Raw genomic sequence first — 15,166 nt, forward strand, 5'->3', positions numbered from 1 at the left:
TTATTTTCAATTTTATTTGAAAGCTAGAGCAAGATGCTAATTTTTAAGGCAAGATGGGATGCATTGTTAAAATAAGCCAGTGCAAACTACAAATTAGAGACTCTTGAGTCAGGGGCTGGATTGGAGAAAAACAGCTCTAACTACAAGGTGCAAGTGGGACTCTTTATCCCAAATATCTACCTTGCTTGTTCAGGCAGAGACAAAAGGTGCCAAATAAATCAGAGCTTGATGTAATTCAGAGCCAATTCTTATCAACAGCAAACTGGAATTTTGATGTGCTAAACACTGCTCTGAATAGTTTATCTGCTTTTTTTTTGGGAGTTACAAACAAGCTCAGCTTTAAGAGATGGAATTGTTTGCCTTCTGGTAGACAAGACAGATAAGCATTTCCTGGAAAACAAGAAATTAGTACTAACAAAGACATCAAACATCAGAGCTGGCATCAGAGTAATAGTCTTTTGAAAACAGAAAATCAGTGGTTACAAGTTTTAATTTTAACAGCTGGGGAACTTCACCTACAGCAGAGAAAGCAAGTGTACTAAGTGATCACTAAGCGATACAACTAAAAAAGTCAATGTGCAAAATGTAGGATGCCTTGCAGTAAGTCTGATTTCCCATTTTTCAACTATAAAGAACTTAAAATGGTGACAAGCTTTTAAGACTTAAGTCAGATGTTCTGGTTAGAGTACTTCAAAGCATAACACTTAAAATTTTAATCCAAATTTAGAATTATTATTTTATGTTTCTGAAAAACAAAGCATCTAGTATCTATCTACTATGTCACTATTCCATTCTTTCCTCATCTAGGCTAACTGTGCAAACGTACAGAAGAGATGTTTTACAGACACAGCACCCCAGTCATAAATACCTGCTGCTCCAGATTCCTGGCTGTAACTGATAGATGAAGAACGAATTGTTCTCAGGCGCAGTCTCTGGGCTCTCTCCTGGCGAGCAGCATCGCAGGTCTGGTTGGGATGCCAGATCTGCTTGCAGTGGTAGCAGAACTCCGTCCCGCAGCCCTCCCGCCCACACGTCAGCTTGGGGCAGCTGGCACATCCAAACGCGATCACTGCATACCTTTAACACGGGCCAAGAGATAATTCTGTTCATAAAACCAGCTCTAAGTATAGAACAAAGCTCACTACACAGCTGTCAGAGCAGCTGGAGCAGGTACAAAGGCAGTGGACATCAGAAGCTGACTACTTCCTTCAGGAGGCGGCCAGCACCAGTTCCTAAACTCCTCTTTCGACAACTCTATTGCCATTGCATTGGATTAAGATTGTACAGAAATACTATAATCACTGCAACACTCACTCACCTTTATTCCATGCAGTATTCAAATATACTGTATTTAAAGCTGAATGCAATACTGTAAGATTTACCGTCACCAAGAAACTACAGTATAGAAGAGTGGGACAATAAACCCAAAAAAGGTGTTTAAGCAATTAGGAAAAGTTATAGTTTCAGAAATGTCCCAGTCACTGTGGGCACGTCTTAGATTGACCCTGTCCATTGCAGTGTAACCTACAGCTGTAACGACATCTGGTTTGACACTGCAAGACATTTTAGGATTTTACTAGTTGCCTTTTATTATGAATACCACTACTTACTTTAAATAGATGTTTGTTAACTCTTTGTATTTTAAAATGTCAAAAAAATGAACCAAGTATTTTATAAATAGGATTTTGGTTTCTCAACAACTAAGGCATTTATTTTAAAAATACATTTCAAACACAAATGTAAAAATTGGTAAGAGTTTGGGCCTCAATGTCACTTTTACTCTGACAATACTACAGAGCAAAAAACCTCCAAGAATGCTGAGACTTACAACACTGTGTCACACTACTTTGTAATCAGACACTACATGAACAGTTCTATACAATAAGAGCTGAAGTGACAAAACTGTTCCTTCATTAGACCTGCATTTCAAAGTTCACATGATAAAAACACGTGTTCACATGAACAGTAAATACAAACATATGTATGTATATTTTATAATTCATATCCATTGTAGTTTTTTTCAATAATTTTATGTAATAGGGTTCTTTTAAATATATAATACTAAGTCCACTGGTATGAACATTTAAAACAGATGTATGCTTTTATTCTCATGAACAGGGTCCCTGAGTAGACTTCAACAGATTTATAAATGCAACAAGACTTAAGTTTCTGTCTGTTCAAATTTAGGTAATTTTATTTTTAAAGACTGTTTATTTTTACCCCCTGTCCATTTTATAGCAGTTGCATAAGTTAACTCAAAATATTCTTTATTAGTAATGATACTTCAAAAATATTCCCACTTACAAGCCTATCTTAAAATTTAGCTGTTTTTATTTAAGTAGCTAGATCTGAAACTCTGCAAAGTTAATGCAAATCCTGTCCCTTCCACTATTGTTTTAAACCAGCATATTTGATGTTCCTCCCTAGGAAATCATGCAAACAAATAGGACTTTCAACATTTAACTTACAGATGATGCAGTTACAAATGAGATACACGCTTGTCTGTTTATAAATATTTCTTGCTTTCCAAGTAGAGATTTATTTCAATAATTGCTAGACTCTTCTATATTGCTGCCAAGTTAATCAGTTTCATTTTCCCCACTGTCTGCAAACTGAAGAGATAATTGCTTTGCATGTACACAAAGAGACTCTGATCCAAACACTCCTTCAACATACGGGGATATATTCAAAGTTTGCTAACCTTAGACCAAAAAAATCTCAAGTCTAAGACACAGAATAAAATATAAATTTTTAACCTGCCACCTTCCTATCACTCATAAACCCTGAAAGCACTCCCAAACTGGGACTGATGAATTTGGCAAACCTTTAGAAAGTAACTTTTTAGACCAGAGAAAAATCTCAGTTTGAACTGTACAGGATTACAGGTTTAATTTTAACATTTGCATTCTTTTTAAAGGAGATATGAAGGCCTAAAGTCCTTGTTTAGGGTGAGAGAAGGGAGAACCAACCAAACTTGAAGTAATACCCAGTAAAACAAAAACCAGAAGCAGTGAGCCATTAATTGAAGGCTGCACAGTGAAAAGACGGAAGAAGAATCTGTACTCGTTTGCATGATCTGCTTTTTGCCTGATAAAGGTATGAACATTTAGGCATCGCTGCTCTCTTCTAATGATGTCAGCAATACAATCTCAGAGCAAAACCATTAAATAATTCAAACAGAAGAAAAGACAAAACTGATATGGAATACTGATTCAGTGATACTTGTTAAAATGACATTGGAGAACTGGTATGAAAACCAGAATATAAAGATATTGTTCTAGGAGAAGGCTCATGAGGTTTTTTACCAGTGCTCCTTTCCCAGGGACAGATCACCTATGACAGTGTCTCCTATCAAGCCACTGCTGGTAGGTTACAGCTGGTCCAGACTTTCACAGTGCTTCAGGTAACACCATGATCAGGATGCATCTGAGCTTGCAACAGAAGCTGAGGATGAAGCAGCCCAGGGTCAGAAAGTCTGTGGTGCCAGTAGTATGGAACATTCTGGCATGGGGCTGCTGCAATGTGGGAGACCCCTCAGCCCATCCAGGGCAGAGCTTCTCCTCCAGTCTGATCTGCAGTTCTCCTATGGGGAGGATAAGAAATTCTCTACTGGGACAGAAGTAAGAGTAATACATTTGGTACTGCAGATAACTGTTTCAAGATCTGTTTGGTTCATGTTTTGATGACCCTAGGATTTGTTTTTACTCAAATAGAGTTGAAACAGAGAAGAAAAAGAATTATTTTGTTCTTAACCATTAATTGTTGTTTCCTTAGAACCCAGGAGACCAATGATGTTAAAAAAAACCCTAATGTTTTAACAGACTGATCTAGTTTCCCTCGATTTTTTCATTTCAGGGATCAAACTTTTTATAATTATTTGCTCTTTATCTGGTCCAGATTTTTGACTTAGTGTGATGCCCAAACCCTGAAACAATACTACATGGGATGTTTGATCAATCCTGAGAAGAGCTGAAATACTGTTGTACACCATCCATTTTTTAGCTATTTGTGCAGTAATTTTTTCCTACCAAAATGCTCAATTTTGCACCAATTTCCTATTTATTACAGTACTTGTTTCTAACCTTAAAGTCAACTTCAGGAAATTATGCTACCTACTGAAGTTATTGCACCTCTCCTACTTTGGGATTAATTGCAAATTTAGTAAATGCATTCCATCCATCTCCTTCATGAAATATTTGATCCATGCTAAAAAGTCATAACCCTAATGCATTCTGCCAGTACTACACTTCAAAAACTGTTCAGAAAAAGAAATAAACCCCAGCTTTAACTGCATATTGTACAAGTGGATTAGCTGCCAAAGCAATTAGAAACTGTGACTACTGTTCACCACATAATTATTAAAGCAAATGTCTGCTGATCTGCAGTTTGTGTGCACTGAATGTCATGCATCATCCCTGAACAGCCTTTGTTAGCAAAGGCTCTTCTGTGGAAGTCTGAGTAGTGTTTGCTTCCCTAAACCTTACACCTGTACAGTTCCTTCATCTTCCTGCTAAGCTCCACCACAACATCAAATCCCCATTAGTACTTTCCACACCACTCCCACTTCTCCTTCCTACCTCCCTCAGCTAGGCACATACAGACTTGTCTGACAGTGCTGTGGTGGCTGCCTGAAAGCCAAATTTAAATTTTTAACTGGAGGATTCAAACACAGGTATTACTCTTGCTGGAGGCACTACTGATGGTCTGTCTGTTGTTCAAGTAGTATGTATGCCCTTTCCCCTAAACTACTTAGATTAACTTTTGCTGAATTCTCAGTCTCTGCTGCCCAACAGATCTAAGGGTTCTGAAGGTTTCAAAACAATCAGGAGATGGATGGGAAAAAGACAAAACAGGATTGCAGGAGCCCTTGTTTGTTTAGGATGACAACCAGAAACAGTGATCCTCCTGAGAAGTACCCAAGTAGCCAACTTTATTCCACTTTAAACTTAGTAATCAGAATTCAGTGAGGAGGCACTATCTGTGCATTAAATGCACAACTCATCTATCACTGTGAAGCATTTCCCTGCCACTTCACGTATAAGGAAAAATCATGGTACCAAAAGCACAACGTAAGGCTGCCCATGCAGTACAAGTCTGTTCCCTTCACGTAGACATGGCAGAGTTTATCTGCCTGGCAATATACTGTATTTTTCACAGGACTCCCCCCCCCCAGAGTATGGAGCATGCAACAAGCAGTTCTGGAGCAATGATTTAAATACTTGCTGCACACTAATGCATTGCTGTGGTCCCACATGACTGCATGGAACTTTCACTTTGCTAGGAACATCCACTTTTTATTTTTATGATGGTGTTATCCATAGCAATTATCATCACAGCTTCTGACCACTGAAAGATACTTAGGTGTTTTTTAAAAGAAAAACAGATAAGAAAATTGACGTATAAAAACCAAAACAGGTTAAACATACCTGCCTTAGTCTACTTAATTAAATGCTAAAAAAGTAACTGAACCACAAACATGGTATAATAGAAAATATTTTAACATTTATCTTAAATGCTTCTCCTCAGCTTGAATAATAACTGTTTATACCACAAAAACTCAGGGCAAAGCATGCTTATGAATATCAAATAATACCTTCTAGTGGTTGTTTTATTTTTCAGTATCAAAATATTAAGAGTAAACTGTACTGGCTTTGTCCATATGACTTTGTTACAAGCTCATGCAACCAAAACATCTCTCAAGTTATTTTTCCTTCTGTCCTCAAACTATGCCACAGCAATGACATCCACTTTGGACCAGATATGAAACTATCACCTTTCCAGTCCTTGCTTTTGACTTGCGTTAGCAAATTCTGTTTCTTTCAAAGTATGAAAGCAAAATTGTATTTTAAATAAGTCCTAAACATTAAGCACCTGGTTATTAATACAGGAATATTTAATCTACCTAACAGTCAGTCCTATCTTGCTTGTTCTCTTGCAACATTCTTCCTCTTCTTTCTTCTTATTGCTTGTCTGTGAGGCTTTGAAACAGAGCTGTCAGCCTCTAAGTTTTTAGTGTGCACTGCACATCTGGACTGCAGTAATGCCTAAAATCTTTAAGCAGTATGATAACACAATCTCTAAAAAGCAGCTTGCTGAAGAATGGCATTATGAGACACCAGCAGCACAAAAGCATTATGAGCTGCTGCTCAGTAGTATTCAGCCTACTTAGAATTCAGCATGATTTCAGAACTGTTTAAAGTATTAAAGCAAAGTTAAAACATTACGTTCCCCATATAATAAGCAGGAACAAGCTGATTATCTTACATCAGAATCCTGCTGACAGGCAACAAGTGCTGTCTCAATCAGCCACAAGATGGAAGATATCTGAAGCAGGAGAGGCCTTTTAATTCAAAGAAAAGCTTAAATCATTTTTCACAGTTAAAAAGCCAAATTACCCACAGCGCTTTAACAAATTAAATTACAGTCACCAATTTTTCAATTCTTTTCAGTTTGAGCTTTGTACCATTACCTTGGCAGTGCAACATCTAAATTTCTTTTCCTTGCTGTAAATAAATGGCAGGTATCTACCAACAAAAGTTGCTTGACATTGCTGAAATTCCTTCTGTGCAGAAAAAAAGGGAAAACCTACTTGAGAAAGCATTTTATTTGGGAAGGTGGTTGTGGCTTGGAGTGGTTCTTATTGTTTATTTGCATTTTAATTTGTTTTGATTTCTTGTCTTTTTTCTTATTAAAGAGAATTCTGCCTGCCACCTACTCGTGGAACAATAACAACACCCTAAGTAAAGCAAGTGACTTTTCAAAAATCATAATGCTATGAAAATTCTGTATTTACACTGTGACTTTTTTGCAAATATAGGAAAAATACATACCCACAATCTGGAGCTGGGCACCACCTACAGTCAGGATCTGCAACCAGCCATCGCCTAAGCATAAACTCTTCATATTTTTCCATCAAGATGTCATCATTTAATATCAAACGAATATCATGAGGATTAAAGCGTTCTGAGCATTCTGGGCAGCTGATATTAACTCTGCTCTCAGAGATCTCTATGCGCAGATACTGACGCAAGCAATCCACACAAGATCTATGGTGACAAGTCATTATCTCCGGGAACCTGTCCTTGGAGTGCCGCAAAAGGCACAAGGGGCATTCCATGAAGTCTCCGCTCGGTTTGCTGCTAGAGGTTGTTCCGTTATCAGAAGAGGTACACGTGGAGAAAATAGAGTTCTTGTCTGTACACATTTCTGAATGAATACTTTCAATACTTGCAATTCCATCAACACCTCCATTTAAATCCCTAGACTTGCGTTTCGTGTCTTTTTTTCTCCGAAAAAGTGAGCCCAATGAAATTCTTCTTTTCTTTGGTGCCTTTTTAACTGATGGCAAGCTCACGGAGGAAGCAGAAGACTGGAGGTCCCGATCAGAGCCCATTTGCCGATGTAAACTCATGTCTAGGTCACTCATCAGAAAGGGGTTAAAGTTCATATACAATCCTAATCATTTTTAAGGATCAAATAGAGGCAGAGGATACAGGCATCTTATTATGTAATCCAGTTTGAGAGTCTTCATGCAGAAAATTCACATGTATCTGCTTCCAGCAAATCCTTCAGAAGAATTCCCTGTATTAGGAGGAGAGATGAAAAAAAAGCAGGATTAGAATCACAACAATCACTATTGGTTCTGAAAAGTCACAGCACTCTAGTGACCTGTTATTCCTATTACTACCATCTTTTCCTCACCATCTGACCCAATACCTCTTCCTGTCAGCTTTTTCTAGCCTTTACATCCTTCTTATCTTAACAAGCCTGAAATTTCCTTCTGGTCAAGGACTATCTTTGTTACACTTAGTCAGTGCAGAGAAAGGCATCTGCACTCCCCTGCTCCCCCAGGGGAAGCAGGGCGTGTGCATGTGTCTATGCATGTGTACAAATTACCAAAACCCAAGGTGACAATTAAGTAAATATGCAAGTTCTTCTATAAAGCTTAGCAACAGGCTTACAGCACTGGAAACTTTTCTGTTTTCTCTACCTTACATTTTCTGCACATGTGATGAGGTCAAGTACAAATCCAATACAGTTAATGAAAAGAAAGATTCCTCAGTGTTTTTTGAACCAATCAGACTGACAGCAGAAATTAAATCACTGTGGCTAAACAACTCAAGATATTCTCAAAATCTGAGGGTTCTCAGAGAAGTATGCATATTTATAGCATAAGGCATCTGAATATTTCAGGGAGCAGAGCTGCAGAATGACAGCCAACACTGCTTGATTATATAGAAGCTGAAGGGCACGGCAAAGACTACAGTTAAGGTGACAACATTTGAATTTTTTATCAGATGTATTTCTGTAAGGAAAAAAAAAGCCCCCAAACCAGACTCCCATCACATACCAAGCTTCAGTTATTACCTATGTATAAGATGACACCAAGGATTTCCTTCTGTTCTCTGCTGCCTAAATGACTGCACAGTGAGAAGACAGAGAAAGAAGGAACTCTTCCTATTTTCCTCTGACAGAGGAAAAAGCAGCAGATCATCTCCAACCAAAACCACCAAGTTCTCCCCAAGCATGCAACTATTCCCACTTCTTGGAAGTTTGACTGTACAAGAGGAATTTTTTAAACTTTTGGTGAACTGCATCTGTAACAGAAGAATGAGAAGGCATTTGCACCAGTGTTGCAAATCTACATGCAATGCTACTGCCCTGCAAAACTACTGCCATCCTTTCTTCCCTCAGTGTTTCCCAACTGACCCCCCAGAAAGGTGTAAATGGGTTTCGGTGACCTTACCAAAAGATAAAATCTGAAACTGGATACTAAAACTAAGTCCAAAGGTAGGAACAAAGGAATGTAGAGATGAATGCCTGTGTTTGTAAGAGCTAAGCAGTCTGCACAGCCCTTAGAGACCGGCACAAATCCAAACACGTGCTGCGGCCTCCGGAAGGGATCACTGAGCTGCTTGGGTCAAGACTAGGGAAGTTTCAGGGGACGGCTCAGCAGCAGCGGAAACAGGAATCCCTCTCCAAAGAGGAAACACAGAAATAGCCCACAGGCTGTCCCTCTCAGCAGAGCCACTGCTGGGCCCTCTGCGCACAGCCACGGGCAGCTGCTGGGTCTGAACCAGCAGGGAGCCAAGACAACACCACTCAGTATCCACTACCAGCCCCTATGGCAGTACTCCACGTGGATACTACCTTCCTCAGGTGTGAAAATTAAAGACAAGAGAAAAAAGGGAAAAAAACCCAACCCCCCACAAAAACCCCTACCAAAAAATATGTACTTCTCCTGGTTTTGATAAAAAGAGGTCTTACATTCTGAGCCCCTAGAGATTTTTTAGAATTAAAAAGCCACCATATTCTACTTTTCAAATGCTGAATTATTACTGCTTTCTTCTTTCTTCTTTTTTTTTCCTAATAAAGGAAAATCTTACCACTGTGAACATATTAAAAAAAATCTTAGCTTACTCTCAGAGTCTAAAAGAGTATAAATACTTCAAGAACATAACATACTCTTCCTTCCCTCCTAAGGGACCGTTTTTAGTCAAAAAAACCCCATTTTGGATGCTTTACCTGCTCCTGTTCCCAAAACAAATTTAATAATTTTGCAGCTGCTGTTTCTCATTAAATGAACTAAAACATTCCCTGATCTAAAAAAAATAAAAATATGTGAAACTGAAAAAAACTACTCCATAATTTTCACAGAAGAAGACATCCTTCTCTCCAGGATCTTGGTATTCTGTTATATCATAGATAGACACAACTGGTAGACCATGTCTGAAATATACTACAGATACAGTCCATTGCTGACAATTAAATTTGTATGTTCAGAAGGGCAAGAATAACCTTAAAAGCATCTTTATAATTGGATAATTACTAACATTGGTATGTTCACACAGATAACCACGAGGTAAGCGGAAAGTGCCAGCCTCCTAAATCAGGAGAGTTCATGAACAAAATGAACAGCAAGCAAAGCATTAATTTCAGGCAAAAAGTCTGTGGTGTTTGGTTTTTTTTTTGGGGGGGGGAGGCTTGTGGTTTTGTTTGTTTTTAAAAATAAAACAGAAAAAGGTAGGATGTAAACACAGTAACACAGCCAAGTGTATGACTACAAGCCTTCCCCTCCTCCCTTTCTCTGGAGAGGAAAGAATGTGTTATTACAGCGTTTTTGCCAGTTCCAACAGATGTACAAAATCAAGAAATAGCAGTTCTGGTGATGAACCAGTTGTACTTTTTTTCTTTTTAAATAAACAAAGATTCTCCCATGATGTTAAAAAAAGAGACCAGTACATCCCATAGTTCTTTTAGCATAATGGGATCTGATAAGCAGTGTCTCTAAAAGAGCAGATTGCTCTTCTAAGGAAAATAGTTAAACTTTGACAGGACTTTTGAAAAGAAAAGTTGCCAGTTATTTTAGACAATCATCAATTATGCTCTTTAGATTTAAATGCATAGAACTAGTTTCAAAAGCCAAGCTCTTCCTTATATAGTAATTTTGGACTGACATTCTAGTGACGTTCAAAGATGACTTTGCTGAAGTGAAAAGATTCAGCAGATGATTTATTAGAGGAAAAATGAAGACAAATGTTACAATGCTAATAATGATCAGAGCTGCACAAAACCATAAAAGCTTTACTAGCGCAATCTGGAGCACTGGTCAGTTCTCATGTTGCCCAATCCAACACAGCATCTGCATGTTTCTGCTGACAAAATAAGTAAAAAATACTTGATTTTGTACAGCCAGAGAACACAATGCCCACATTATTCCAGCAGCAACGAGTTCACATGAAGGGGATACGCTGTGTGCAAACTGAAGCTCTGAAATCCAACTACTTGAAATGAGCTGAGACACACAAACTATGGTAGTAATAAACAATCTGATTTTGAGGCAACATACATTGCAAGTTTTGCATTACTCTCACTGACGAGTATGAACTCTGTCAACCCACAGAAGAAACTAATATGGACAACAGCAAATGGACAGAAAAAACAGAGCGTGCAAATCCTAAAACTTTAAAGTTCACCACTGTTTCCAACATTTCCTCAAAAGCACTTACCGACTACAGAAAAACCGTATTTCTGGCTCCCCGCCATGCCCAAAGCCCTACCACAAATCCGAATTCCAGCCGTGCTTTGCATTCTGCCCGTGCCACAGACTTGCCACAAAACACCAGTTGCCACAGCACAAACACACCTTGTCATCTGAAGATGCATAAAGGACATTTAGAGTTGCAACTACCTGAAGCTCAGTATTAAGCTGGTATCTGTTCCTTCTGCAACCCTGCCTAAACTATTTGCTAGGGAAACCTAATAAGCATCCAGCTAAATGCCTTCAATAGTTATTTTGACCATGCTCCTTTAAGTAAATGCTATTGGTGACCATATAATGGAGGCAGAGGGAAAGGATTTGGGAATAATCTTGCCAAGGGAGAAGATTTCAACTGAAGAGATGACTGGGGTGATAAGTATCTTCTCATATGGCTCTCCACGGCACAATCTTTGCTTTTCTCATCAATTTCAAAACACTTTGGAAATGCCCTAAGTGCAGCTGAGAATAACTCTGCTGATTTTGCAAGAAAAGAGTGACAAACGCCTACGTCCGTAAGCCCAGCTGCTGGGAGAGACCAGCTCCCTCATGCTCCTGTCCTCCAAACACACCAGAGGCACAAGCTCAGCACGCTGCCTGCTCTTCCATTACACGCCCTATCGGGGGCAAAAAGTCTGCCATCAGGGCAAACAGCTTCACACGTTTGCAAAACAAAGGCAGGCTTAAACATCAGGGGAGGAAAGCAGAGAACCCGCCATTAACACAGGTGTAACTACATCCTCACTAAACATCTTCCCTCATGTAATTGGTGCCTAAATAGTAAATCTAGACTTCTGTTCCAAACAAACTCTCTTCATCTTAGGCATTAGCTCCTCCAACTTTGTTAGCATACTGAAAGCTACTTCTTGATTAAAACTGACTCCTAATGGCTTCTTTTCTGACATCTGCAATTCCCAACATCTGTACTCTCTAGCTGCTTTCTGAAATGCACTGATCCAGCTTAAAGAGAGATGTAAAACAAACAAACAAACCTTCAGAGCTTGAATTTCAACCACCATCACAGACAATTTCTGCTTCCTTCTTCCAATAAGCATCTCCTACCAATCACACAGAATTCTAAAATTTCTAAGCTGTGATGTTGTTAACATAGAGATATCAGTAACCATCTAAAAGAGGCATCAAAAACAAGTTTTCCTTTTAATTTAACTCATAGTCTAAGAACTATAAACATAGTGGAATAAAATGTAAAGCTAAAATATGGAAGAGCTGAAGCTACTCAATTAAATGCCAACACACAGGATTTTGAAATGGCAAACAAGTACCTGATTTCAATGGCCATTCTTTAAATGTCAGCTAATTCCACAGTAGTGTTTAAAACTGGGGGAAAAATACAAACGCTTTTGCCTGAAGATTTCTAAAAGAGTGTATCCCTGCTCACTTTACACATGCCTCAGGTTCAAGTATACATCTGGCATTGCTGAGTTAAAAGAGTGGTGAACAGCCTGGAAAAGTTTAACATCTTAGACAAGGTTAAATTTTGACATCTATGTGCTTCTGCAACACTGTCCCATTAAAAACATCTCACCATAGTCATGTCAATGCACATGATGTCAGGTCATGTTAGGACTGTTACTTTTATTACAGATGATTTAGTACGAGCAGAACCAACACTTTGCAACTTGGAAGAAAACAGATGGAAATTATGTTGAAACAACAAAGGTTCTGGCAGAACTTTTATATGCACTAAGATGAAAAATAAAATCCTTTAATGGTAACACCATGCAGCACATTGTGTTAGGCAAATGCATATTGTGCAGGTGACATACTTAACTGCAACAATTAGCAGAATACCTTTATGACTCCTTCAGTAGATTTCCCTTCATATTCTAAGATCAAGAACAGCAACATTTTCAACGTAGCGTTTCAAAGACTGTAAAGACAATTTGTGTGGCATTTTTGATTGTCTTCTAACTTTGATTTCTAATAAAAGGTGAAATAAAGGGCTGATAGTATTTAGACTAAGCTGAACAGTTAATTCTTCAAAAGAAAGTCAGCAAATTTGTATCAGAAGATTTCTCAAGCTTTTAACACAAACTCAGACATACAGACACTTATTAAACATTTACAGTGATTTGTTACAGTATGACATACAGGATGCAAAAAGCGTCATCAAAGCCTCTTAAATAATTGATTTAAATCAAACTGAACTGTGTAAAACTACTTTAAATATATGCTCATGTAAATTTTACTTCATTATGACTTTTCTCCTTCAAAAAAGAGCACCAATATGGCAATTTATGTGTTATGGAAGTCTTACCTTTCAGACACTTTAGCAGGAAGGTCTCTTTTACTTTCTATCCTGCTTTGTTCTAAGAGCTATGTATGTGAATGCTTTTCTTATGGCATGAAAGTTACTGGAGTTGCTCCTGCTAGGAGTAAATCCTTTCCAGAGTGAAAAATCGTTTGATCATTTAGTTAATTACATCTCATTTCTTTATGCTTACAATGGACTGTTGATAGCTGCAGAGGTCATTATTCTGAAAACAGAATTCCCAAATCCACAACTAACTCAAGTTTTTCAAAACCTTTAGAAATCTGCCATGCCAAGACTTAAACTTCACATATCATCTTTAAATGACAGAAAAACAGCTGCAGTGACATAATATCACTTATTTAACTTATGTAAATCCAAAAGACTGGGAACAGAGTTCCTAGCAAGTACCATACCAAGCACTCACTAATTTGGAGCTCACAGTGGGCTCAGTGAAGGTGCTGACATGATCTGGGACATGCCCATATCAGCACAGTAAGCAGAATAGGGTAGGTCCCTTATCCCTAATTTGAGAGGAAGTCAAACCCTCTGGAATAAGCCAGCTTGGCCCATAAAGACCATTAGACAAGTACCAAGTGAGGAACAAGGGGTCTTCCAGGAGCAACAGAAGTTGCTTTAACATATGGAAGTTGCTACAATGCAGTCAGTTTACTTTTGAGAAAGTCTTTTAATAATTAGTCTCACCTGACTTCTTATTGGAGATTTAGGTTAGGTGTTAGGAAGAAATTCTTCACTCAGAGCATAGTGAGACACTGGCACAGGTTGCCCAGAGAAGCTATGGATGCCCCACTCTGGAAGTGTTCTAGGCCAGGTTGGACAGAACTCTGATCAGCCTCATCTAGTGGGTGGTATCCCTGCCCATGCAGGGCAGGGGGGCTGGAACTAGATTATCTTTAACGTCCCTTTCAGCCCACATAATTCCTTGATTCGATGTTATTAAAAACCCCTGATATTCATGGATACTGTTATACAAAATTAAGAGAAAAGCATTTGTGAGGCAGAGATTAAATTATCTCTACTGCACTGTTACCATGTCTCAGTTTGTTCTGACTGCACTTCATTTTTCCTTAAGGTCCTGTGTCAATTATCTGGAAATTCTATTTTCACTGACAGAACAAAGCAATATTGTTTGTAAAACAATGACACAAACAGACTGACTATGAACCCACTTGGGCTCAAGACTGAGAGAGTCAGACTGACCGGGTATGACAATCAAAAGATTGACAGTATTTAAAATACAGAGAAGCCTACAGAACTGTCAAAAGTGAACTGATATACAATGTTCTGTTTTAAAATTCACAATGGTATGTAGCACATGACAAACTAACCCTGACGGCTAGAAAAATCTTCACCAGCTTATTAAAAAAAAAAAAAGCTATGCTTCTTCCTTAGAAATTTATGAGCAATACATCCTGTATCATGTGTCCATGACAGCTGCTATTAGGAAAGGAAGTCTCGCAAGCTGCTCAGCTCATTCTGAAAGTCTCTGAACAAATGACTGGCAAAATTGTTCCTCTTGCTGATAATGCCTGTAAAGAAGAGAGTGCACCCAAAGTGCCTCCCTTGGTCTGGTGGCAAAAGGGAAAGAATTCCTTAAATTCTAAAAACATTAATTTTCCAAGTCAGCAGCATTAAATCTGGCTATGTTGTGTGCAGTGGTCGACCAAAGCTAAGAACTCAATTGAGAGATGCTTTCCATTTGTGTATCTGCAGGCCTGTGTCTGTTGCAAGTAACACTATTTGCAATTTTCCCTTATCTAACTCAGCAGAGCAATCTTAGTTCAACCACACATTTGTTTGCGTGTCAAAAGCTTCTCCTGTGCACTGCGGTGCCT

At 38.5% G+C, this 15,166-nt stretch overlaps 1 protein-coding gene across 4 annotated transcripts in view; it reads right to left on the reverse strand.

The window, feature by feature from the left end:
- RNF19A (ring finger protein 19A, RBR E3 ubiquitin protein ligase) overlaps positions 1-15,166 on the reverse strand; it is a 57,239-nt gene that overhangs the window by 13,686 nt on the left and 28,387 nt on the right. For 3 of the 4 annotated variants that reach the window (XM_030966124.1, XM_030966141.1, XM_030966133.1), the window contains exons 3-4: positions 6,831-7,581; positions 869-1,077 (exon numbers count right to left, since the gene is read on the reverse strand). In XM_030966124.1, coding sequence (XP_030821984.1) covers positions 869-1,077; positions 6,831-7,447 — 826 coding nt within the window. In that variant the 5' untranslated portion in view covers positions 7,448-7,581. Of the gene's footprint in view, positions 1-868; positions 1,078-6,830; positions 7,582-8,367; positions 8,509-15,166 lie in introns of those variants that run through there. The other variant, XM_030966149.1, reaches the window with a different exon arrangement.

Source organism: Camarhynchus parvulus, chromosome 2 (assembly GCF_901933205.1).
Source record: "Camarhynchus parvulus chromosome 2, STF_HiC, whole genome shotgun sequence".
NCBI lineage: Eukaryota > Metazoa > Chordata > Aves > Passeriformes > Thraupidae > Camarhynchus > Camarhynchus parvulus.